The 21540-nt window shown below is 45.5% G+C and overlaps 1 protein-coding gene across 1 annotated transcript in view; it reads left to right on the forward strand.

Moving 5' to 3' along the window:
- LOC137347956 (plexin domain-containing protein 1-like) overlaps positions 1 to 21540 on the forward strand; it is a 467720-nt gene that overhangs the window by 24491 nt on the left and 421689 nt on the right. Inside the window, exon 2 of the mRNA XM_068013022.1 lies at positions 15666 to 15856. Within this exon, the coding sequence (XP_067869123.1) occupies positions 15666 to 15856 (191 nt within the window). The remainder of the gene's footprint in view (positions 1 to 15665; positions 15857 to 21540) is intronic.

Here is a 21540-nt window from a genome sequence, read left to right on the forward strand (position 1 = left end):
CTCCAGTCACACGTCGCAGTTGTCGACTCTTAACTGCCCTCTTAAGCAGCCTAGCAAGTCACTCAGTTGTATCAAACTGCTACTAGTAGTTCAAGAAAAAGGCTCACCACGAACCTTCTCAGGGCAACAAAGGATGGGCAATAATTGCTGGCAATGCCAGCTATGCCCACATCCTGAAAATTTATTTAAAAGATTTCTCCCTCTGAAACTGTTGATTTAAGTTGGACATGTTTGCAGGAGCATCTGCAGTGCTCTTGTTCCTCATCCAGGTGGCATGACTTGGTATGCAAGGTCCTGCAGGCTAGTCATCAGCTAACCCAGCTCCTTGCCAGACATCCACGCAAGTGTACTTTCAGCAAAGGTCATTGGATAATTAACAACAGAAGCCCTGCTAGATTTTTCCATTCCCTAATCCTGGGTAATTGAGGCCAATTGTGGGACCATGATCACTGCCCTGACTAGGATCAGTTAACTTAGCAGTGACCAGGGACTGAACGTAACACCTTTCCACTATGTGTGGCTCAATGTTACACTGTACAGTTCACCTACCCAATGAGACATCAGAGACCCTCTTTGATATGTCAGTGTAAGGTGCTGCATCTTTAAGCTTCTTAATCCATGATTGCTTTCTGACTTGTTACTAGGTGTCTCCCTATCAGTGATGCAAGCGGGCATCCATAGTCATATTTACAGGCCTCCAACTGCCAGCTATATTTCTAATCGAAAATAGTTGGCAGGAGAAAACCTACACAAATGGAAAATTGGCTACCATAAGGATTTTTAAACTTAAAATTCTAGTTAATGCTTTGCTTAAAATGGTAACTTCACATATTCATAGCATAGTATTTCATAGTGTTTACAGCAAAGAAACAGGCTATGCAGCCCAAGCAGTCTATGGCATTGTTTGTACTCCATCTGGGCCTCTTCCTACCTTCATCTCACACTATCAAACTATCCTTCTAATCCTTTATCCGTTGTGTTTATGTCACTTCTCCTTTAATGCTTCTATGCTATTCACCTCAACTACTTCATGTGGTCACAAGTTCCAAATTCTTACCACTCCCTAAGTAAAAAATGGCACATTGGATTCCTATCAAAACAATGATAACTGAGCTCTTTAGTCAGTAACTGCATTGCTGCACCATGTATTGTATGACTGAGCCATACAGATTATGGATGATCCAACGTTTCATCTGGAAGTTGAAAAGTGGCTGCTCCCTAACGGTCTGTTGGATAGCTCTGAGTTCAGGCACTAATCGCATTGGCATAATGTCCAGCCAAAAGTTTTTCCACCTTCTCCAAGCAGTGTCATTTGCAGTGCCAGACCGGCAGAGTTACAGAGCAGACTGTGTGCTGATGTGGCACTGTTGTCACTTCCAATGACACAGGTCCTGGTGACTGCAAGTTGACTGGAAAAGATAGAAAGCTACCGCAGAGAAGAAAAGCTTGGCTTTTTTTCTATTCATTCATGGAATGTGGGCGTCACTGGCTATGCCAGCATTTATTGCCCATCCCTAATTGCCCTTGAGAAGGTGGTGGTGAGCTGCCTTCTTGAACCGCTGCAGTCCATGTGAGGTAGGTACACCCACAGTGCTGTTAGGAAGGGAGTTCCAGGATTTTGGCCCAGCGACAGTGAAATTCAAAAATTAAATGAACAGATTCCAATTCAATAAGGAATAAAGGAATATGATACAAGCTCAGTGGCAAGGCAGAAACCAGATGAACTTGGTCTGAGTGGATCCAGTACATGAGCTAAATAATGGGAAGGAGCAGATGGGCTGAATGGCCCTTTTGTGGTTCCTACCTTCCTATTTTCCACTTAATGCGATGAATTGTAAAGGACATTAACACAGTTGAACTGTGCTGAGGTTGGAGGATGACTCAGTCACACAAATGATTTTATACGTAGGGGAAATGGCACATTACAAAACAATGATAACTGAGCTCTTCAATCACAGTCAGTAAATGGTGTTGGGCTGAGCTGTACAGATGTGTAATGGTCCCAGATTTCAGCTGGGGTGGAGCATGGGTTGTTCTCTAACCTGCTAGCTATTGCCTGAAAGTAGCCTCAATGCCAGAGGAGGGGAAGAGAATGGGCTAAAGCTCTAAGTCCTCAACACTATCTGCTGATCCATGCTGAGTGCACAGGAATAAATACATAGAAGACACAGGCCATTTGGCCCAGCCAGTCCCTGTTGATGTTTACCCTCTTGGGTGTTAATTCCAATCACATTTGCCCACCCGGTTGCCATAGTTCTTAAACCTCTTTTCCGTCATTCACCTATCCAGTCTAATCTTGAATGTTGACTCAGATTCTACTTCAACCACTAACCCCAGAAGTGAATTCCACAGCCTCAGACAACTCTCTGTGTCCATGTACATGGGTTTCAGGTAAGGACATAATCAGGTTCTGATGTGAAATCCCCTATGGATAGTTCACTGATAGAGAAGGGTAGAAAGGGCACCTGCATGAAGTATCTGGGGTTTTGGATGGAATGCTGATCAGGTACTGAACATCTAATTAATAACTGTTTATTATTGTGGTGGAAGCAGATTCAATAGTAACTTTCAAATGGGGATTGGATTTATATCCAAAAAAGGAAAAACAAAATTGCAGGGCTATGGGAAAAATGTAGGGAGAGTGGCAGTAATTGGGAGCTCTTTCAGAAAGCCAGCACAGGCACGAAGGGGTGAATGGCCTCCTTCTGTGCTGTATGATTTTGTGATTCTATTCTATGATTCTGCTGCACCAAGAACCCAGAGTCTGTGAAAAATCAATTAAAAACACTCAATTGCATTTCTGCTGGTTTATAAAGAGAGAACTTCATTCAAACAGCTCCTCATCACAAGGTTCAATAATGTTTTAAAATGCTTCATATACAATTGATTACTTAGAACTGTTGCAGTGTTACACCAATCTAAGATCCAAATCCCACTGCTCTTCCAACTTCAATAAAAGATAATCGACAGTGGGACCGTGAAGCAAAAAAGTTCCATTTCATTTAGAATGGTATTATTCAGTAATAGAAGTTTTTTTGAGGTGGGGGGGGGGAGTTAAAATTTTTATTTACAAGAGATTAAAAACAGATAATGCTGAGCTAAATGATCCTTTAAAGTGCTGTCAGATCATGCAAAACCTTTTCATTGACTCTATTACAATGACTGGAAATATAAAACTCTTTCGCTACCAGCTGTTTCCCTCCATTACTCTGTCTAAAGTCTCAGCTCTCTTTATCGGTTCAGCTTTCTTCCATACACAGCCTCTGTTTATTGTACTTTGCAATTTGGTTCCAAACAGATTCAGAATCTGCACTCTGAGCACATACAACATTTTGTCACCTTTTTGTTTGAATTTTAGGTAATGGAGCCTGTAACAGGACATTCTTTCTGTGCAATAATTTTGCACAGATCTGCCTCAGTATCTCAGGCACCTTAATGCAGTGGAATGTGGTACCTGTGCCAGACCTAAAGTATTGTTCATGGTATTGAACAAGGCAGGTTGTGTGAGGAGATAAGGGAATATTCTTTGTGTTTCTAAATACTCTTCTCATTGGGATGAGTGTCTCAGACAAATCCAGTGTTCATATTTTTCATTGTATCTTATGGCACAGCACCAGACCATTCTGCCCATCAGGCCAGTGTTGGCTCCTTGAAAGAGAAGGCTGTCAATTCTTAGGGTCTATTATATCCATCACTATATTAAGCATTATAGCACATCATGAAGGCAAATGGCAACACACTGAGCAAGAAATACTGGGCAGAAACTGTTATACTTCAAAAAGCCAGGTGGTGATGGATAGAATTGGAGCCAATCTTTATAAGCATTTATTTACAGAGATAATTCATTACAAATAACCCAACAAACACAGTTTCAGTCTATTCCTATTTGTAGGGGCACAAGTGAATCCCTAGTTAGTGCCCACCACTTGCATACAATTAATATACAATTAATGGAAACAGTTAACAGACTTGAAGGAAAGGGGAGAATAGTAATTACAACCTCTCCGAGGAAGTGACACAGCCAACACCCAACATTTAGGAACATTTCATTAATTCTCCTGATTGCTAGACCTGCTATAATCCTCTGCCCCAGCAGTAATTAGTCATCCCACAGTCTGCTAAGACAATGTTTGTAATTCTTTATATGCACCTGACATTCTGAATTGAAATAAGTAGGATGTATTTATCAGTTAAATAATGGCTGCTAAGGAATTCCCCAAATCCTCAGAGAAATGCTGATAACATACCATGTCTCAGGCGCTGAGATATTGCTAAAGCTGATTTGACTGAAATTGTTTGCTGCGATGATGGTTCAAATCTCGGGGAACGAATCAAAAATGAGGAAGCTAGGGATTAAGAAAGGAAATGAAGCCCATTGAAGCAGACATTATGGTGGTTCTTTTCTGAGATTCTCTCTCTGGTGAGAAGCATCTCCTACTGCCTATTAGATATCATAAACAGTACACTCGTGCCTAAAATTCCCCATCAGTAACACAGACCCAGAAAATCCATCCTTTTAGTACAGAAGGTGGCAATCACTCTTTTAAAGGCACAAAGACTTTTTTTTTAAATGGTTCCCTTATTGTTTATAACCAAGAGCAATAGGACATATGTTGGTACTCAGTTCTTCATAGGGCAAGTTCACTGAACACACAACCCCAGCAGAGGAGTTCAGATTGAAGAGAGAGGGGCTACAGCACTGTGCCTCTGATCCTCTGACCCTACACACTTTGAATACAGCTGTCTGCTGTGAGTGCGGGACAACCTAGCATCTTGAGTTCAAAGGCAATGCTGCAAATCCTAAAATTAAAACGCTGGAAATTCACAGCAGTTGAGCCAATACTCTGGGTGGTTCCAGTCTCCATATTACAAAGAGAAAAAGATGAAAACAAAAAGATCTACAAGGATGATGCTAGAACTGTGAAGTTATAACTATTAGGAAAGCCTGAACAAGCCGAGGCACTTTTATGCAGAGAAGAAAAGGCTGTGGAGTGACCTGATAGAGATCTTTAAAATTATGGAGTGTAGATGTAAAGAAAATGGCTGGACTTTTCCAAAGTATTAGGGGTCCCGCTGCCAGGCCCAGGGAACAACCCTACTTTGGCAGGCAACAGGGCTTGGGCTGCATTTTATGGGTGGCAATTAAGTGGCTGCTGCCGGGCCTGTTGTCCAATTAAGGATAGCGGCCCATCCCAAACAGCTGCCGGCCCAATCAGAGGGCCAACAGCTCAGCAGCCTCAGTGGCGCCACTGGGAGTGGTGGCCATTGCTGGGGCTGCACCTGGAGGTAGAGGACGCAGCGATGGATGTGTGCTCTCACAACCTGGTGAATGGGGTATGGAGGCACCGGAGCCAGTCAGCCAAGCCCCAGTGGCTGGGCCCTGGGGGCAGAGTGTCCAAAATGGAGGGCTCCTCACCCGGAGCCCGCTGTGAGGCCGCCTGGTGCTTACATGACTCAATTGGGCTCCGGGTGGGCGGGCTGTCTGCAACCTTTCCTGCCACTGGCAAACTGGCATTGTAGCTGGAAGGCACCAGTTACACCACCCAACACCGTCCCACACCATTGTGCCAGCCTTTCCACCTTTGACCCCGTCCTCAAAGGGCCCAGAAAATTCCTGCTTGTGGGGACATCCAGAATGATGAAATTTAAATATAAGATAGTCACTAATAAATCCAATAAGGAATGCAGGAAAACCTTCCTTACCCAGAGAGTGGAAAGAATGTGGAATTCTGTACCAGATAGAGTAGTTGAGGTGCATAGCATTGTTGTATTTATGTGGAAGTGAGGTTAGCTACATGAGAGAAAAAGGAATGGAAGGTTATGCTGATGGGATTAGATGAAGATGGTTGAGAGGAGGTTCATATGGAGCATAAACACAGCATCAACCAGTTGGGCCGAATGGCCTGTTTCTGTTCTGTAAATTCTATGTAATTCTATGTAATGTATAACTGAAGCTCTCTACATCCCTCAGGACTCAGTCATATTAAACATGAAGCCTTTTACAACACTAGAGTCAGGAAACAAATTGTTCAAATGGGGACACCTCTCCCTATCTCTATAACCTCCTTTCTCTGCGCTCCTCCAATTCTGGCCTCTTCAACATCCCAATTTCCATCACTTCACCATTAACAGACATGCCTCCAGCTGTTTAGGTCCTCAACTATGGATTCCCCTTCTGATACCACACTACCTCTCTCTCCTCCTTTAAGATGCTCCCTTAAAACCCAGTCACCTGTCCTAATATCTCCTTATGTGGCTTGGTGTCAAATTTTATTTGATAGCACTCCTGTGAAGAACCTCGAGACTGCATTAAGGGGTTATGTAACTGTACTAGACAGTACACTTTGTTAATTGAACTCCACCAAGTTTACACATCTTCTTGGGCTACATTTGAGATACCTGTCGACTTGTACATTGGGAACCTCAAATGCTTTATTTATTGCCAAACCCAGCTAAAGATGCAACACCCACAGCACTGAACATTCACAAGGTTGCAAAGTGCAGGCAACGACTTGAGGTAAACTAAGAAACAATGGTTAAGTGGTGCCCTAGTTTTACAGACCTGTAAACTGCAGGAGATAAGAAGTTTGCTGCTCTGGCAAAGAATCAATTAGATTGGGAGAGATGTCCCAAAATGCATCCAAGCCAATTAATTACTTTTTGAAGTGTAGTCACTGTTGTAATGTAAGAAACCCAGCAGCCAATTTACACACAGCAAGCTCCCACAAACAGCAGTGTGGTAGTGAGCAGATAATTTGCTTTTAGCGGTTGGTTGAGGGCTATTATTGGCCACGACAGCGGTGCCAGGGGATCTATTACATCACCTAAAAGAGCAGACAGGTACTTGCTTTAACATCACATCCAAAAGACAACAATAGTGCAATACTCCCTCAGTATGACTCCTTCACGTGCAGGAAGTGTGTCCAACTGCAGCTCTTGTTAGACCGCATGACGGCTCTCGAGCTGCGGATGGATTCACTTTGGAGCATGCGCGATGCTGAGGAGGTCGTGGATAGCACGTTTAGTGAATTGGTCACACCGCAGATTAGGATTGCTGAGGGAGAAAGGGAATGGGTAACCAAAAGGCAGAGAAAGAGCAGGAAGGCAGCGCAGGAGTCCCCTGCGGTCATCTCCCTCCAAAACAAGTATACCGTTTTGGATACTGTTGGGGGAGATGGCTCACCAGGGGAAGGCAGCAGTAGCCAGGTCCATGGCACCGTGGCTGGCTCTGCTGTTCAGAAGGGCGGGAAAAAGAGTGGAAGGGCTATAGTCGTGGGGGATTCGATTGTAAGGGGAGTAGATAGGCGGTTCTGTGGTCGAAAACGAGGCTCCCGAATGGTATGTTGCCTCCCAGGTGCACGGGTCAGGGATGTCTCAGATCGGCTGCAGAACATTCTAAAGGGGGAGGGTGAACAGCCAGTTGTCATTGTGCACATAGGCACTAATGATATAGGTAAAAAAACGGGATGAGGTCCGACAAGCAGAGTTTAGGGAGTTAGGAGCCAAGTTAAAAAGTAGGACCTCAGAGGTAGTAATCTCAGGATTACTACCAGTGCCACGTGATAGTCAGAGTAAAAATGAAAGAATAGTCAGGATGAATGCGTGGCTTGAGAGATGGTGCAGGAAGGAGGGGTTCAGATTTTTGGGACATTGGGACCGGTTCTGGGGGAGGTGGGACTATTACAAATTGGACGGTCTACACCTGGGCCGGACTGGAACCAATGTCCTTGGAGGTGCTTTTGCTAACGCTGTTGGGGAGGGTTTAAACTAATGTGGCAAGGGGATGGGAACCAATTGAGGTCAGTTGACAGTAAGGAGGTAGTAACAAAAGCCTGTAAGGAACTAGATAATGAAGTCAGTGTGACTAAGGGGAAGAACAGGCAGGGAGCAGATGAATATAAAGGGACTGGTGGTCTGAGGTGCATTTGTTTTAATGCAAGAAGTGTAGTAGGTAAGGCAGATGAACTTAGGGCTTGGATTAGTACCTGGGAGTATGATGTTATTGCTATTACTGAGACTTGGTTGAGGGAAGGGCATGATTGGCAACTAAATATCCCAGGATATCGATGCTTCAGGCGGGATAGAGAGGGAGGTAAAAGGGGTGGAGGAGTTGCATTACTGGTCAAAGAGGATATCACAGCTGTGCTGAAGGAGGGCACTATGGAGGACTCGAGCAGTGAGGCAATATGGACAGAACTCAGAAATAGGAAGGGTGCGGTAACAATGTTGGGGCTGTACTACAGGCCTCCCAACAGCGAGCGTGAGATAGAGGTACAAATATGTAAACAGATTATGGAAAGATGTAGGAGCAACAGGGTGGTGGTGATAGGAGATTTTAATTTTCCCAACATTGACTGGGATTCGCTTAGTGTTAGAGGTCCAGATGGAGCAGAATTTGTAAGGAGCATCCAGGAAGGTTTTCTAGAGCAGTATGTAAATAGTCCAACTCGGGAAGGGGCCATACTGGACCTGGTGTTGGGGAATGAGCCCGGCCAGGTTGTTGAAGTTTCAGTAGGGGACTACTTTGGGAATAGTGATCACAATTCCGTAAGCTTTAAAATACTCATGGACAAAGACGAGAGTGGTCCTAAAGGAAGAGTGCTAAATTGGGGGAAGGCCAACTATACCAAAATTCGGCAGGAGCTGGGAAATGTAGATTGGGAGCAGCTGTTTGAAGGTAAATCCACATGTGATATGTGGGAGGCTTTTAAAGAGAGGTTGATTAGCGTTCAGGAGAGACATGTTCCTGTGAAAATGAGGGATAGAAATGGCAAGATTAGGGAACCATGGATGACAGGTGAAATTGTGAGACTAGCTAAGAGGAAAAAGGAAGCATACATAAGGTCTAGGCGGCTGATGAAAGACGAAGCTTTGAAAGAATATCGGGAATGTAGGACCAATCTGAAACGAGGAATTAAGAGGGCTAAAAGGGGTCATGAAATATCTTTAGCAAACAGGGTTAAGGAAAATCCCAAAGCCTTTTATTCATATATAAGGAGAAAGAGGGTAACTAGAGAAAGGATTGGCCCACTAAAGGACAAAGGAGGAATGTTATGCTTGGACTCAGAGAAAATGGGTGAGATTCTAAACGAGTACTTTGCATCGGTATTCACCGAGGAGAGGGACATGACGGATGTTGAGGTTAGGAACAAATGTTTGATTACTCTAGGTCAAGTCGGCATAAGGAGGGAGGAAGTGTTGGGTATTCTAAAGGGCATTAATGTGGACAAGTCCCCAGGTCCGGATGGGATCTATCCCAGGTTACTGAGGGAAGCGAGAGAGGAAATAGCTGGGGCCTTAACAGATATCTTTGCAGCATCCTTAAACACGGGTGAGGTCCCGGAGGACTGGAGAATTGCTAATGTTGTCCCCTTGTTTAAGAAGGGTAGCAGGGATAATCCAGGTAATTATAGACCGGTGAGCCTGACGTCAGTGGTAGGGAAGCTGCTGGAGAAGATACTGAGGGATAGGATCTATTCCCATTTGGAAGAAAATGGGCTCATCAGTGATAGGCAACATGGTTTTGTGCAGGGAAGGTCATGTCTTACCAACTTAATAGAATTCTTTGAGGAAGTGACAAAGTTGATTGATGAGGGAAGGGCTGTCGATGTCATATACATGGACTTCAGTAAGGCGTTTGATAAGGTTCCCCATGGCAGGCTGATGGAGAAAGTGAAGGCGCTTGGGGTCCAAGGTGTACTAGCTAGATGGATAAAGAACTGGCTGGGCAACAGGAGACAGAGAGTAGCAGTAGAGGGGAGTTTCTCAAAATGGAGACGTGTGACCAGTGGTGTTCCACAGGGATCCGTGCTGGGACCACTGTTGTTTGTGATATACATTAATGATTTGGAGGAAAGTATAGGTGGACTGATTAGCAAGTTTGCAGACGACACTAAGATTGGTGGAGTAGCAGATAGTGAAGGGGACTGTCAGAGAATACAGCAGAATATAGATAGATTAGAGAGTTGGGCAGAGAAATGGCAGATGGAGTTCAATCAGGGCAAATGCGAGGTGATGCATTTTGGAAGATCCAATTCAAGAGTGAACTATACAGTAAATGGAAAAGTCCTGGGGAAAATTGATGTCCAGAGAGATTTGGGTGTTCAGGTCCACTGTTCCCTGAAGGTGGCAACGCAGGTAAATAGAGTGGTCAAGAAGGCATACGGCATGCTTTCCTTCATCGGACGGGGCATTGAGTACAAGAGTTGGCAGGTCATGTTACAGTTGTATAGGACTTTGGTTCGGCCACATTTGGAATACTGCGTACAGTTCTGGTCGCCACATTATCAAAAGGATGTGGATGCTTTGGAGAGGGTGCAGAGGAGGTTCACCAGGATGTTGCCTGGTATGGAGGGCGCTAGCTATGAAGAGAGGTTGAGCAGATTAGGATTATTTTCATTAGAAAGACGGAGGTTGAGGGGGGACCTGATTGAGGTGTACAAAATCATGAGAGGTATAGACAGGGTGGACAGCAAGAGGCTTTTTCCCAGAGTGGGGGTTTCAATTACTAGAGGACACGAGTTCAAAGTGAAAGGGGAAATGTTTAGGGGGGGATATGCGTGGAAAGTTCTTTACGCAGAGGGTGGTGGGCACCTGGAACGCGTTGCCAGCGGAGGTGGTAGACGCGGGCACGATGGAGTCTTTTAAGATGTATCTAGACAGATACATGAATGGGCAGGAAGAAAAGAGATACAGAACCTTAGAAAATAGGCGACATGTTTAGAGAGAGGATCTGGATCGGCGCAGGCTTGGAGGGCCGAAGGGCCTGTTCCTGTGCTGTAATTATCTTTGTTCTTTGTTCTTTGTTCTATGTATGACTTTATGCTTTGAAGTGGGACTTGAACCCACAATCTTCTGACATAGAGTCATAGAGTCATTGAGTGATGAGCAGAGGCCTGCAGGATGCCTTCTTTGTAATTAAGATCTGGACATTTTGATACACAATAGATTGAAGGTTGATGGAGGTTGAGATTTGGGAGCAGTTAGGTCAGGCAGGAAGGCTCGGTCTGGGGACCATGCATATGTATGTTAAAACTCAGCAGTAATTACATGTCCGTAAGCCTTTGCCCTCCCCCCACAGGAATGAATTCCAATCCCAATTCAGCTTTAAAGTTCAGAACTTCTTTGAAAGTAACATGTTTTTAAATTTAGCTGGAAATGGGCAAGTTGAGACAAATCTGCCAACCAAGGATTAGCTCACAGCTCTTGGAGCAAAACTCCACCCATATAAATAGAGGTTTCTGTATGTAATGGAAAGGCTAGGTACCTGGCATTAAATAGGCAAGAAAAGTTTGTGGCCCATTGTTGAACAGGATTTTGAAATCTACTATTCAAGTCAAAACAATTCATTTTGACTAAAGTCGGGGGGAAACTCTGCAGAGAGTGGAAATCTAGCGTATAAACACCAACTTCCAGAAATCTACAGTTAGCTGGTTGAGCGTCTGAAAGAGGAAGAAAGATTAATGCTTTGGGTTTAATCCTTCATCCCAACTATTAGAGGGACTGGTGAAGGGTTAACCCATTTTTCCCTTTCAAATGCTAACCAACCATCTACACGTATGGAATGACTCTTGGATGAGGTAGCAACACATGGTGCTGTTCTTGCACCTGTGCTATGGTATAGAACACACCTCAGCAGAGGAAGGGCGATGTGAGAATGTCTTATGCTTTGTATTACGGTGTGGAGCAGGCTTTTATATGCTGGGCTTTTCCACAAAACTCTCCTGTGTTCACGGGTGGGCTACAGTTTCCATAGGAGACCGCGTCCCTTAGAAAACACATCCTGCACCTTTAACCTCTGCCTAGTATGGGTTAGCCTGTCCAGATGTCTGCATATAATTTGCCATTAAAATAGGGATTTAGGCAGATCGTAGAATCATAGAATCGTACAGTACAGGACAGAGCCATTTGGCCCACTGTGCTTATGCCATCGCTTTAAAAGACCCATCCAATTAGTCTCATTCCCAGCTCATTCCCCTTGGCCCTGCAGATTTTTTCTTTTTAACTATTTACCCAATTCCCTTTTGTAAGTTACTATTGAATTTTCTTCCACCACCTTTTCAGGCAGTCCATTTCAGAACATACACTTACTGGGTAAAACAAATTCTCCTCATTGCCAACCGATTCCTTTGCTAAATATCGTAATTCTGGTTACTGACCCTCCTGCCAGTAGAAACAGTTTCTCCCTATCTGATACAATAGAGGGCAACTGAAGATCAGGTCTGAGTGTGGCCATTGACCCATGCTGTGCCGCTATCACTTTTTGTGTCTGACCTTTCTGGCCTGACCTAGCTAATTGTAGATTTGTGGAACTTTATATTTATATTGTTATGACCAGGTGAGGAAGGGGTCTAGGGGTTTCCTCTCAGCCGTTGCCTAGTTTAACCAGAACATGGTTTAATTTTAGAAAACTCCATGTTTTGGCTCCTCCCTCAGTGAATCCTTGATCACAACTTTCCAATTGTAAGGCAAAGAAATCAATTAGACAGGTTTTCTTAGATTTAAACAAGAAAGGTGGCAGTTTATTAATCATAAACTCTAATTCGGGTAACAGCTACGAATATGCAATGCAACCACGCAAGCATGCATACTCAATAAACACACACACAGATAGAGACAGAAAAGGTAAAAAAGAATAAAGGGGAAAAGTTTGAGGCAATAGATGGATTGTAGTTGCAGTCCTTTGAGTTTGATGTTGAGTCTTTTGTTGCCGGTAAGTCTTGCTGTTCGTTGGGGCCCAATGCATGCTTTAACTTGTTTCGATGTAAGAGTCTTTTCTCTCTTGAGCTTTACGTGTCTTCACTGGGTCCGGAGGCTTGTGAGAAAGTGAGAGAGAGAGTCAGCCAGGAGAGAGGCTTTCTTGTTCCAACTTCAGTTGTAATCTCTGCAGTCTGTTCAAACTGTGCTGTGAGCACAATTCAAAACTTCAAGTTGGCCAGCAGGTTAGTCATGTGACTAACTGGTTTAACCACTCCTGCATTTGTGGATTTCAAAGCTCTCGGTGGGGGGGTGTAGTGCTGTCTCTTACCCCGACAAGATGTGGATCACCATTGCCCAGCCCAATCTCTGTTAATTGAATTAGTCAGCAATTCTTTTGTCTCTCCAAGCACTGTCTCTTAGTATGCAAATGTTTTTCCAGCCACTGCTTGATCTCTTTAAACAAGTCATCTCTTCACTCCAGCCACAGTTTAAAATGAATGTTCATATGATGAAATTAATATGCCTCATTCTTGACAATATGCTTGATTTCCAGTCTCTGCAACAAATCTAAATTAAACAATAAAATTTTTAAATTTAACTAGTACAAGTGCCTTTCTTTCCTGTTCCCATTCCCCTCCCTGAAGGCACTGACACTTGATAGGTGTACAGTTTCCCTGATGCCATGAGCTCTCTAATGTCTTACTCGAGTGGCTGTTCTTCGTACATGAGTCTAGACCGTAATTGTTGGTGGATTATTTGGCCATTGGAGGATTCACAGGCAAGACTAATCTTTCTCTTATCTGATGTCTGTGTTCACGTACTTGCCAATAGGAGACAGTGAGTAATGATGAGGAGCAGCAATGCTGGCTGATTATTCCTCAGCATCAAACCCCTCCCCCACCCCCTACCCCCCACCCCCTCTCTCACAGCCCAGGGGTCAGCTCTGCCCCTGGGACCTTACTGGTCTGCTTGGCTCAGTTCCACGATAATCAGTTACCTTGCCAACTGAGCCATCAGGAAAACCTCGAGTGCCTTTCTAATGGGAATCAGCAGTCGCAAAGCAGTCTAAAGGGTTAATGAATTATAAAAACTGTAATTGCGACCTGATGCTTGATTGAGTTTGACGGAATGAAAAATGGTGCGCTCTCTGGAATCTTGTCAGGTACCTGCTTACACTCCAGCTCTCTATTGTGATTGATTGGCCTGTGCTCCTGAATCCAGAAGGAATCATTCATCACTGGGTTGCAAACTTGTACATGGCAATTTCTTCTTAGCAAAAAAACCCACAATTGTCACTAATTATGAGTTAATTAAATATCATTTGTCAGCCCACAGTATTTGTCTGGAATTAGGTCAGAAATTATATCTTCATGCAAAAAATGTTTTGGGTTGGCTGTACGGACAAATGCGTCAGACATTTCTTCACCTTTTGGTCTTTCTGAGCATTTGTAGAACCGATTTTAATTATGTTGGCATTCGGATGATTCCTTCTTTATAAACAACTGGAGTGAACTTCTACACAGCCCTACCATGTGAGAGAATGTTCACCATTGGTATCTTGTATAGAGAAAATGTGCATCACAGACCAAGGCGAATATGCAGCCCTTCATTCTCCTGATCTGTTTTTTCTGGGTGGGCTTTTTCTGCCTCAGTTTCCCTCATTCCTTCCTAAAGGTATCAACTTATTCTGGAGTACAGTTCCATAGGTGTTTCAGCCTACACTGAGAATGCCATAGGGTTAATTGACCATTGGAGACATTGAACCAAACGTGACCTTGTCTTGCATCTAACATTGATTAGATAGGACTTGACAGGGTTGATGCAGGAAGGATGTTCCTGATCGTGGGGGAGTCCAGAACCAGGGGTCATAGTCTAAGGATATGGGGTAAACCTTTCAGGACTGAGATGAGGAGAAATTTCTTTACCCAGAGAGTGGTGAGCCTGTGGAATTCACTACCACAGAAAGCAGTTGAGGCCAAAACATTGTATGTTTTCAAGAAGGAGTTAGATATAGCTCTTGGGGCAAAAGGGATAAAAGGATATGGGGGGAAAGCGGGAACAGGTTACTGAGTTGGATGATCAACCATGATCATAATGAATTGCAGAGCAGGCTCACAGAGCCGAATGGCCTACTCCTGTTCTTATTTTCTATGTTTCTATGATTCACCTGCAATCACTGCCCATCAGGGGTCAGTGAATATCATTACAAGCTATTTCTTTCTTCAACAAGTTTCAGTGAATACTGGATGTAATTTCTCAGATTTTGTGCTCGGAATGTAATTTTTTGCCTTTAAAGCGCATTCTAGATGGAAAATAAAAGAAAGCCTTTCACAACCTCAGGACTAACAAGCACTTTACAGCCAATGAAGTACCTTTGACACTGTCGTCACTGTTGTAATGTAGGAAACGTGGCAGCCAATTTGCACACAGCAAGCTCCCAAGAACAGCAATGAAATAATAACCAGATCATCAGTTTTAGTGATGTTGGTTGAGGGATAAATATCGGCCAGAACACCAGGGAGAAGTCTCTCGGTCTTCGAAATAATGCCATTGGATCGTTTAGGGCCATCTGTGGGGGCTGATGAAGCCTTGGCTTGACGTCCCACCTCCAACAGTGCAGCAGTCCATCAGAACTGCACTGGAGTGTCACCCTAGATTGTGCTCAAGTCTCTGAAATGGGATTTGAACCCACAACTTCCTAACATAGAGGAAAGATTGTTATCCACTTAAAAAAAGGTGGCTGTGATGTGGTACTCCGAGCAGGCAGCTCACCTTGAAGTGAATGAGTTAAAAAATATTGGCAGCTTACCCACAATTTCCCGAGATGCACTCATTGGGTGCCACTCCCCACCTTAGGAATGCTGGTTGAATGGGTGAAAGGTCACAAGCTGCACTACTAGGATTCCCCAAGATACCCGCACCTCTCCTTTGCTAACTACTCATCTGTCTTTCGTATCATTTAACAGATTTCACTTACCAGCTGCCGATTGCAAGCACAGTTGGCGAGAAGCTGAAAGGCCAACGCTGGAGACGTAGCTTTCCTGTCAATATCGACTCCATCAAAACGCTAGATGCTGAAGTGGACCGTTTGAGCCAGGATTTAGTGGGAACCGGTCTTGCTATCGACACCCTGCCAGACAATGGAACCCAAATTGTGGTCAGTGGTTTCTTTTTAATATCATCTGGGGTTCATTTCTGGAGGGTAGAATTGAAAAGCAGAGAAGTTATGTTAGACTTGGATTGAACCTTGGTTAGACCACACTTGGAGTACTGTGCACAGTAGTTTCCATTTTATATAGACGCATTGGAAAAGGTGCAAAAAAGACTTACTATAATGATAACAGAATTGAGAAGAGATACATATCCTTCTTAGGAGTGGAAGATGCCTGTGTGTGAGATTCTTCTAACATGCACAGCAGCTACCGCGTGGTCTAGACAGAGCGAGGTCTTGATCCAATGGCAAGGAAGTCCAAGATGATTGGAGACCAGATTCTGCTGCATAATGCAAACACAACTGGCACATAGACAGACACAGGGACACAAACAGAATAACTACTCCCCTCCACCACTCTCATCCATCCCTAAACCTCCCTCACCCACTCTCCCACAGGCTCGTTCTATAACATACCCCCATCCTCAAACCTGGCTTGCCTTAAGTCACCCCCTCTCCCAGGTTATCTCTCCCTCTCCCAGATCTCTCCCTGGAGCTTTCCCAACCCATAACCACCGGCTGCGGCTGCAGCCCCGTCTCCCTCGAACCCGACTTGCTTTTCGCCCTCCTGCTCTCCCTTCCCTTCTCTCTCCCACCCTCTCCCTCACACGAGCGAGGCCGTGCTTTCACTGCCGGGACCACACCACCCCTCCTTCCCCCCACTAGGGTGTCTCTTCTCGCCACTGGCATTGATCCGCCTGCGCATTCCCCTCCCCAACCGTTGTGGTCACAAAACTTACTGCCAGGCCTGGACCCCCGGGATCGCAAAGATCGCCGCCGGGACTGGGACTCCTGCGGCACTCTCCCCACTGTGGCCCGCCCCCACAAAGTAACTGTTCTCTTATACGTATCAGGAAAGATAGAACAAGCTAAGGCTCTTTTCTCTAGAAAACACAAGACTGAGGGGTGACCTGATAGAGGTTTGAAGTAGCTATGGAGAAGATGTTTCCAGTTGCAGGCAAGACCAGAAATAGGGACCATAAATATAATATAGTGACTAATAAATCCAGTAGGGAATTCAGGAGAAACTTCAAGCGTGGTTAGAATGTGGAACTCACTACCACAATTGGTAGTTGAGGCAAATAGCAAATACATTTAAGAGGAAGCTAGATAAGTACATGAGGGAGAAAAGGATATGTTAAAGGGGTTAGATGAAGAAGAGTGGGAGGAGGCTTATGTGTATCATAAACACTAGCATGGACCTGTTGTGCCGAATAGCCTGTTTCCATGCTGTAATTACCTCACAATGCTTTGTAACTTTGTAACAAAGGCGTTTTTGTACACCAGGTTTGGTCGGTTTGCATTGCAGTCAGTCGATATACTATACACTGATTTTACAGATGAATATTGAGTGTGTGAGCTGAATGAGTGCTGTCGGGCAGGAATGGGACAGGTGGGTGGGTAATGATTGGTCTGGGACACTTTATAGCTTCCCTCTCCTGTTCTGGATTTATTGTTAGTTTTCCCTTTTATAGGAGCATTGCGGAAGGTGATCATGTTACGTTAGCCTCCAGGAAGGTGTTTCAAGTTTCTTAGAATGTCCCGTTCATCCATGCTGAGCTACATTGGCTCCCGGTCTGGAAATGTATCAATTTTAATATTCTCATCTGTGGCCTCTCCCCTCCTCTGTAACCTCCTCCATCTTTAGAATCCGCTGAGATCTCTGCACTTCTCTAATTCTGGCCTCTTGCACATCCCCCATTTTTATCACTCTACTATTGGCCACCATGCCGTTAACGCCATTAGCGTAGTAGAAATGTCCCAAGGTGGTTCACTGCAACGTTATTAAATTAAATTTGATACTGAGCTACAAAAGGAGATATTAGGACAGGTTTTTTTCGAATTCATTCATGGATTTGGGCATCATTGGCTAGGCCAGCATTTATTGCCCATCCCTAATTGCCCTTGTGAAGGTGGTGGTGAGCGGCCTTCTTGAACCGCTGCAGTCCATTTGGGGTAGGTACACCCACCGTGCTGTTAGGGAGGGAGTTCCAGGATTTTGACCCAGCAACAGTGAAGGAACGGTGATATAGTTCCAAGTCGGGATGGTGTGTGGTGTGGAGGGGATCTTGCAGGTGGTGGTGTTCCCGTGCATGATCAAAAACTTGGTCAAAGAGGTAGGTTTTAAGCATTGCTGTTAAGGAGGATAGAGAGGTGAGAGGCTTGCTCAGGTCAGGAAAAAAGAACCCGACCTGAACCCGACCGAACGACAATGGACCCGAGCCTGACCCGGCCCGAGTCCCTCCCATTTTGACCCGAGCCGACCCGAACCCGCCCTGACTCGACATGACCCGAGCCCGACCTGACCATCCGTTTACTTCCCTTCCTGACACCGAACCTGCAAGAAGCTGCAGCGTATGCTTGATGATGTCATAATGACGTCACTTGCACACTGCGCAGACTCAGTTTCGACCCGGACTCCCAGCTCAGGGATGCCTTTTAATTTCAATACTTACCAGCAGAGCACTTACTATGTGTGTCCGGCCCGACCCAACCCGACTTGACTTGGACTCGGCCCGACCTGACCCAAGCCCAAAAGCCGTATCCTGAAGATGGGCCCGTCCCGAACCGAATCTGACACATGTCGTCGGGTCCCGACGGGTTCAGGTCGGGTAGCAGGCCTCTAAGAGAGGTAGAGTGGTTTAGGGAGAGAATCCCAGAGCTTAGGGCCTAGGCAGCTGAAAGCATGGTCACTAATGGTGAAGAGTTGAGAATCGGGGGATGCACAAGGTCAGAATTGGAAGAGTGTAGAGATCTTGGAGGGTTGTTGTGCTGGAGGATATCATAGAGAAAAAGAAGGGCAAGTCCATGGAGGAATTTAAAAACAAGGATGAGAATTATAAAATCAAGGCTTGGCCGGACTGTGAACTAATGTAGGTCAATGAGCACGTGAGGGATGGGTGAACAAGACTTAGTGCAAGTAGCAGTGTTTTGGATGAGCTCGAGTTTACAGAGGATGCAAAGTACAAGGCTGGCCAGGATAGCATTGGAATAGTAGAAAATAGAGGGAACACAAAAGTCTGAGTGTATCAGGCCTGTATCCTCAGTACCTTGCTCTACGGCAGCGAGGCCTGGACAACATATGTCAGCCAAGAGCAACGTCTCAATTCATTCCATCTTCGCTGCCTCCGGAGAATCCTTGGCATCAGGTGGCAGGACCGCATCTCCAACACAGAAGTCCTCGAGGCGGCCAACATCCCCAGCTTATACACACTACTGAGTCAGCGGCGCTTGAGATGGCTTGGCCATGTGAGCCGCATAGAAGATGGCAGGATCCCCAAAGACACATTGTACAGCGAGCTCACCACTGGTATCAGACCCACTGGCCGTCCATGTCTCTGCTTTAAAGACGTCTGCAAACGCGACATGAAGTCCTGTGACATTGATCACAAGTCGTGGGAGTCAGTTGCCAGCGATCGCCAGAGCTGGCGGGCAGCCATAAAGGCGGGGCTAAAGTGTGGCGAGTGGAAGAGACTTAGCAGTTGGCAGGAAAAAAGACAGAAGCGCAAGGGGAGAGCCAACTGTGTAACAGCCCCGACAACCAATTTTATCTGCAGCACCTGTGGAAGAGTCTGTCACTCTAGTATTGGCCTTTGTAGCCACTCCAGGCGCTGCTTCACAAACCACTGACCTCCTCCAGGCGCTTACCCATTGTCTCCCGAGACAAAGAGGCCAAAGAAGAAGAAGAGAGGTAACAAAGGCGTGGATGAGGGTTCCAGCAACCGAGGAGAAGAGCCGGGAGGTGGGGGAGGTGGAGACAGGGGATGTTATGGAGGTTGGAGTGAGCGGTCTTAATGATGGAGAAGATATAAGGTTAATATTGTCATATTAGAAGCAACCTCAGATAAAGTAACTTTAGGACTGTAATATTTGGGTTTGTTTGAAGGTGCATGTTCAATTGTCTTTTGGCCTCAGGAGAGCAGCTGTCTGCTGCCGCACTCCTCTGTTTACATTTCCATTGCCACTGCTCTCCAATCAGTAATGGAGTTGGTGAATTTGATGGCAGTCCACAAGGCCTGGAAAAAGTAGGGTTGCCAAATCTGGGCTCATTCCTGGAGATTTGATCAGACCTCCAGCCTCTAACCACCCTGCCATTGATCAGCTGACACATCCATCTTTGTGATGCTCTGCCTTCCCGCAGCAATTGGAAAGCAAACAAACTCATTGGCCAGGATTTTGTCTTGGCGACAGGGACTCAATCACTGAAAAAAGCACCGGCAAGAGCCTCGCGTCGCCTCCTCTGGGGAAGGCCTGCCAAATCAAATGCCAATTAGGCACTTAACTGGACAGCGGCGGGCCTTCCCCAGGATCAAGGACCCTGGAAATGGAAGTCCGGCCTGCTGAGAGCTGCCAGCTAATCAGAGGCCGGAAGCTCTTTCACTGAGCAACGCCACTGCGGAGGCAGTGGCTGCTGCCGATACTGGACTCACACAAGGCCCCAGAACCAGGTCAGTGGTAAGTCACAGTGGGAGGGGTTTCGCGGGGTGGATGTCATGGGGGATGGGGTGTAGGGGGGGTCAGCAGCAAGGGCAGGGGCCTCCACCCTCCCCCCGCCCCCCCCTGTGCATTTTAACGAGGGACCCCGCCCCATGGAGCCAGCAAGCAAACCTGCACAGATTTGCTAGAGGTACTCCCTGTGCAGTGACAGGCCCGCCCACTGTTGGGCTAATTCTGGCGGTGGTGGTATGAGGCCCTTAATTGGGCATTTATTGGCATTCACAGGCCTTCCCACCCCGGACCTAATTTGGGTGGAGGCGGGAAGTTGGCAGGTCCCCCCCTCCACCATCCCACCCGATTAAATGCTCTCCCCACCTCCAAACCGGACCTGGGGAGAGCATAAAACTCCCCACCTTCATCATTTGATTGAATGATTGGTGACTGTCAGTTAAACCAGCAAATTTCCGGCATTTCCAATATTCTTATAACTAATCAACAAAAGAAAATGAAAAAAGAGTTTTCTATTGGGTTGCTTGCAGCACTGTCTAGGAGATTAATCTTTAATTCCTGTAGACTCCAGGAGAATCTTGGATGGCTATGAACCCCAGTGAAAAGGTGGGACCCACTGCCACCAGAACAAGGCGAAGAGGCACATTTACTGACGCAGTAAACTCTGTCATGAGCTGAAAAGACACTTATCCCAAGATGAGATGAGTTTTCCTTTCTCTGCCACCAATCTAAGGGATGAAGGTGAAACAAACACTTAATCTGTTAAGTGCTGTTCTTTTTGGTTCCACTGGATGTGTTACTTCACATCACAATGCTTTATCATGCACCCAATAGCAGCAAATGTAATTGGTTATTCATTAAGAATGACCATTAGAAATCTTTTCTGATCACTAAAATCATCATCGTTACTCTGAGATCTTCAGCATTTGGGAGGACCTTCTTGATCCAGCTTAATGAGAACGAGGCATTGTCCATCTTTTGAATATGCAGTCTTCAGGCTGGAAAAGAATCCTTTCCCAGTCAAGCAATTCTGTTTTCTTTTGCAGAGAGTCTGTTGATGCCTCTGTGTCAGCTTAAGAGTTAGAGGTGTGGTGGTGAGCTGCCTTTTTCAACTGCTGCAGTGTATGTGGTGGCTGCTGTTAGGTAGGGAGTTTCAGAATTTTGACCCAGACACAATGAAAAAA

The sequence above is a fragment of the Heterodontus francisci genome, chromosome 33 (assembly GCF_036365525.1).
Source record: "Heterodontus francisci isolate sHetFra1 chromosome 33, sHetFra1.hap1, whole genome shotgun sequence".
Lineage (NCBI taxonomy): Eukaryota > Metazoa > Chordata > Chondrichthyes > Heterodontiformes > Heterodontidae > Heterodontus > Heterodontus francisci.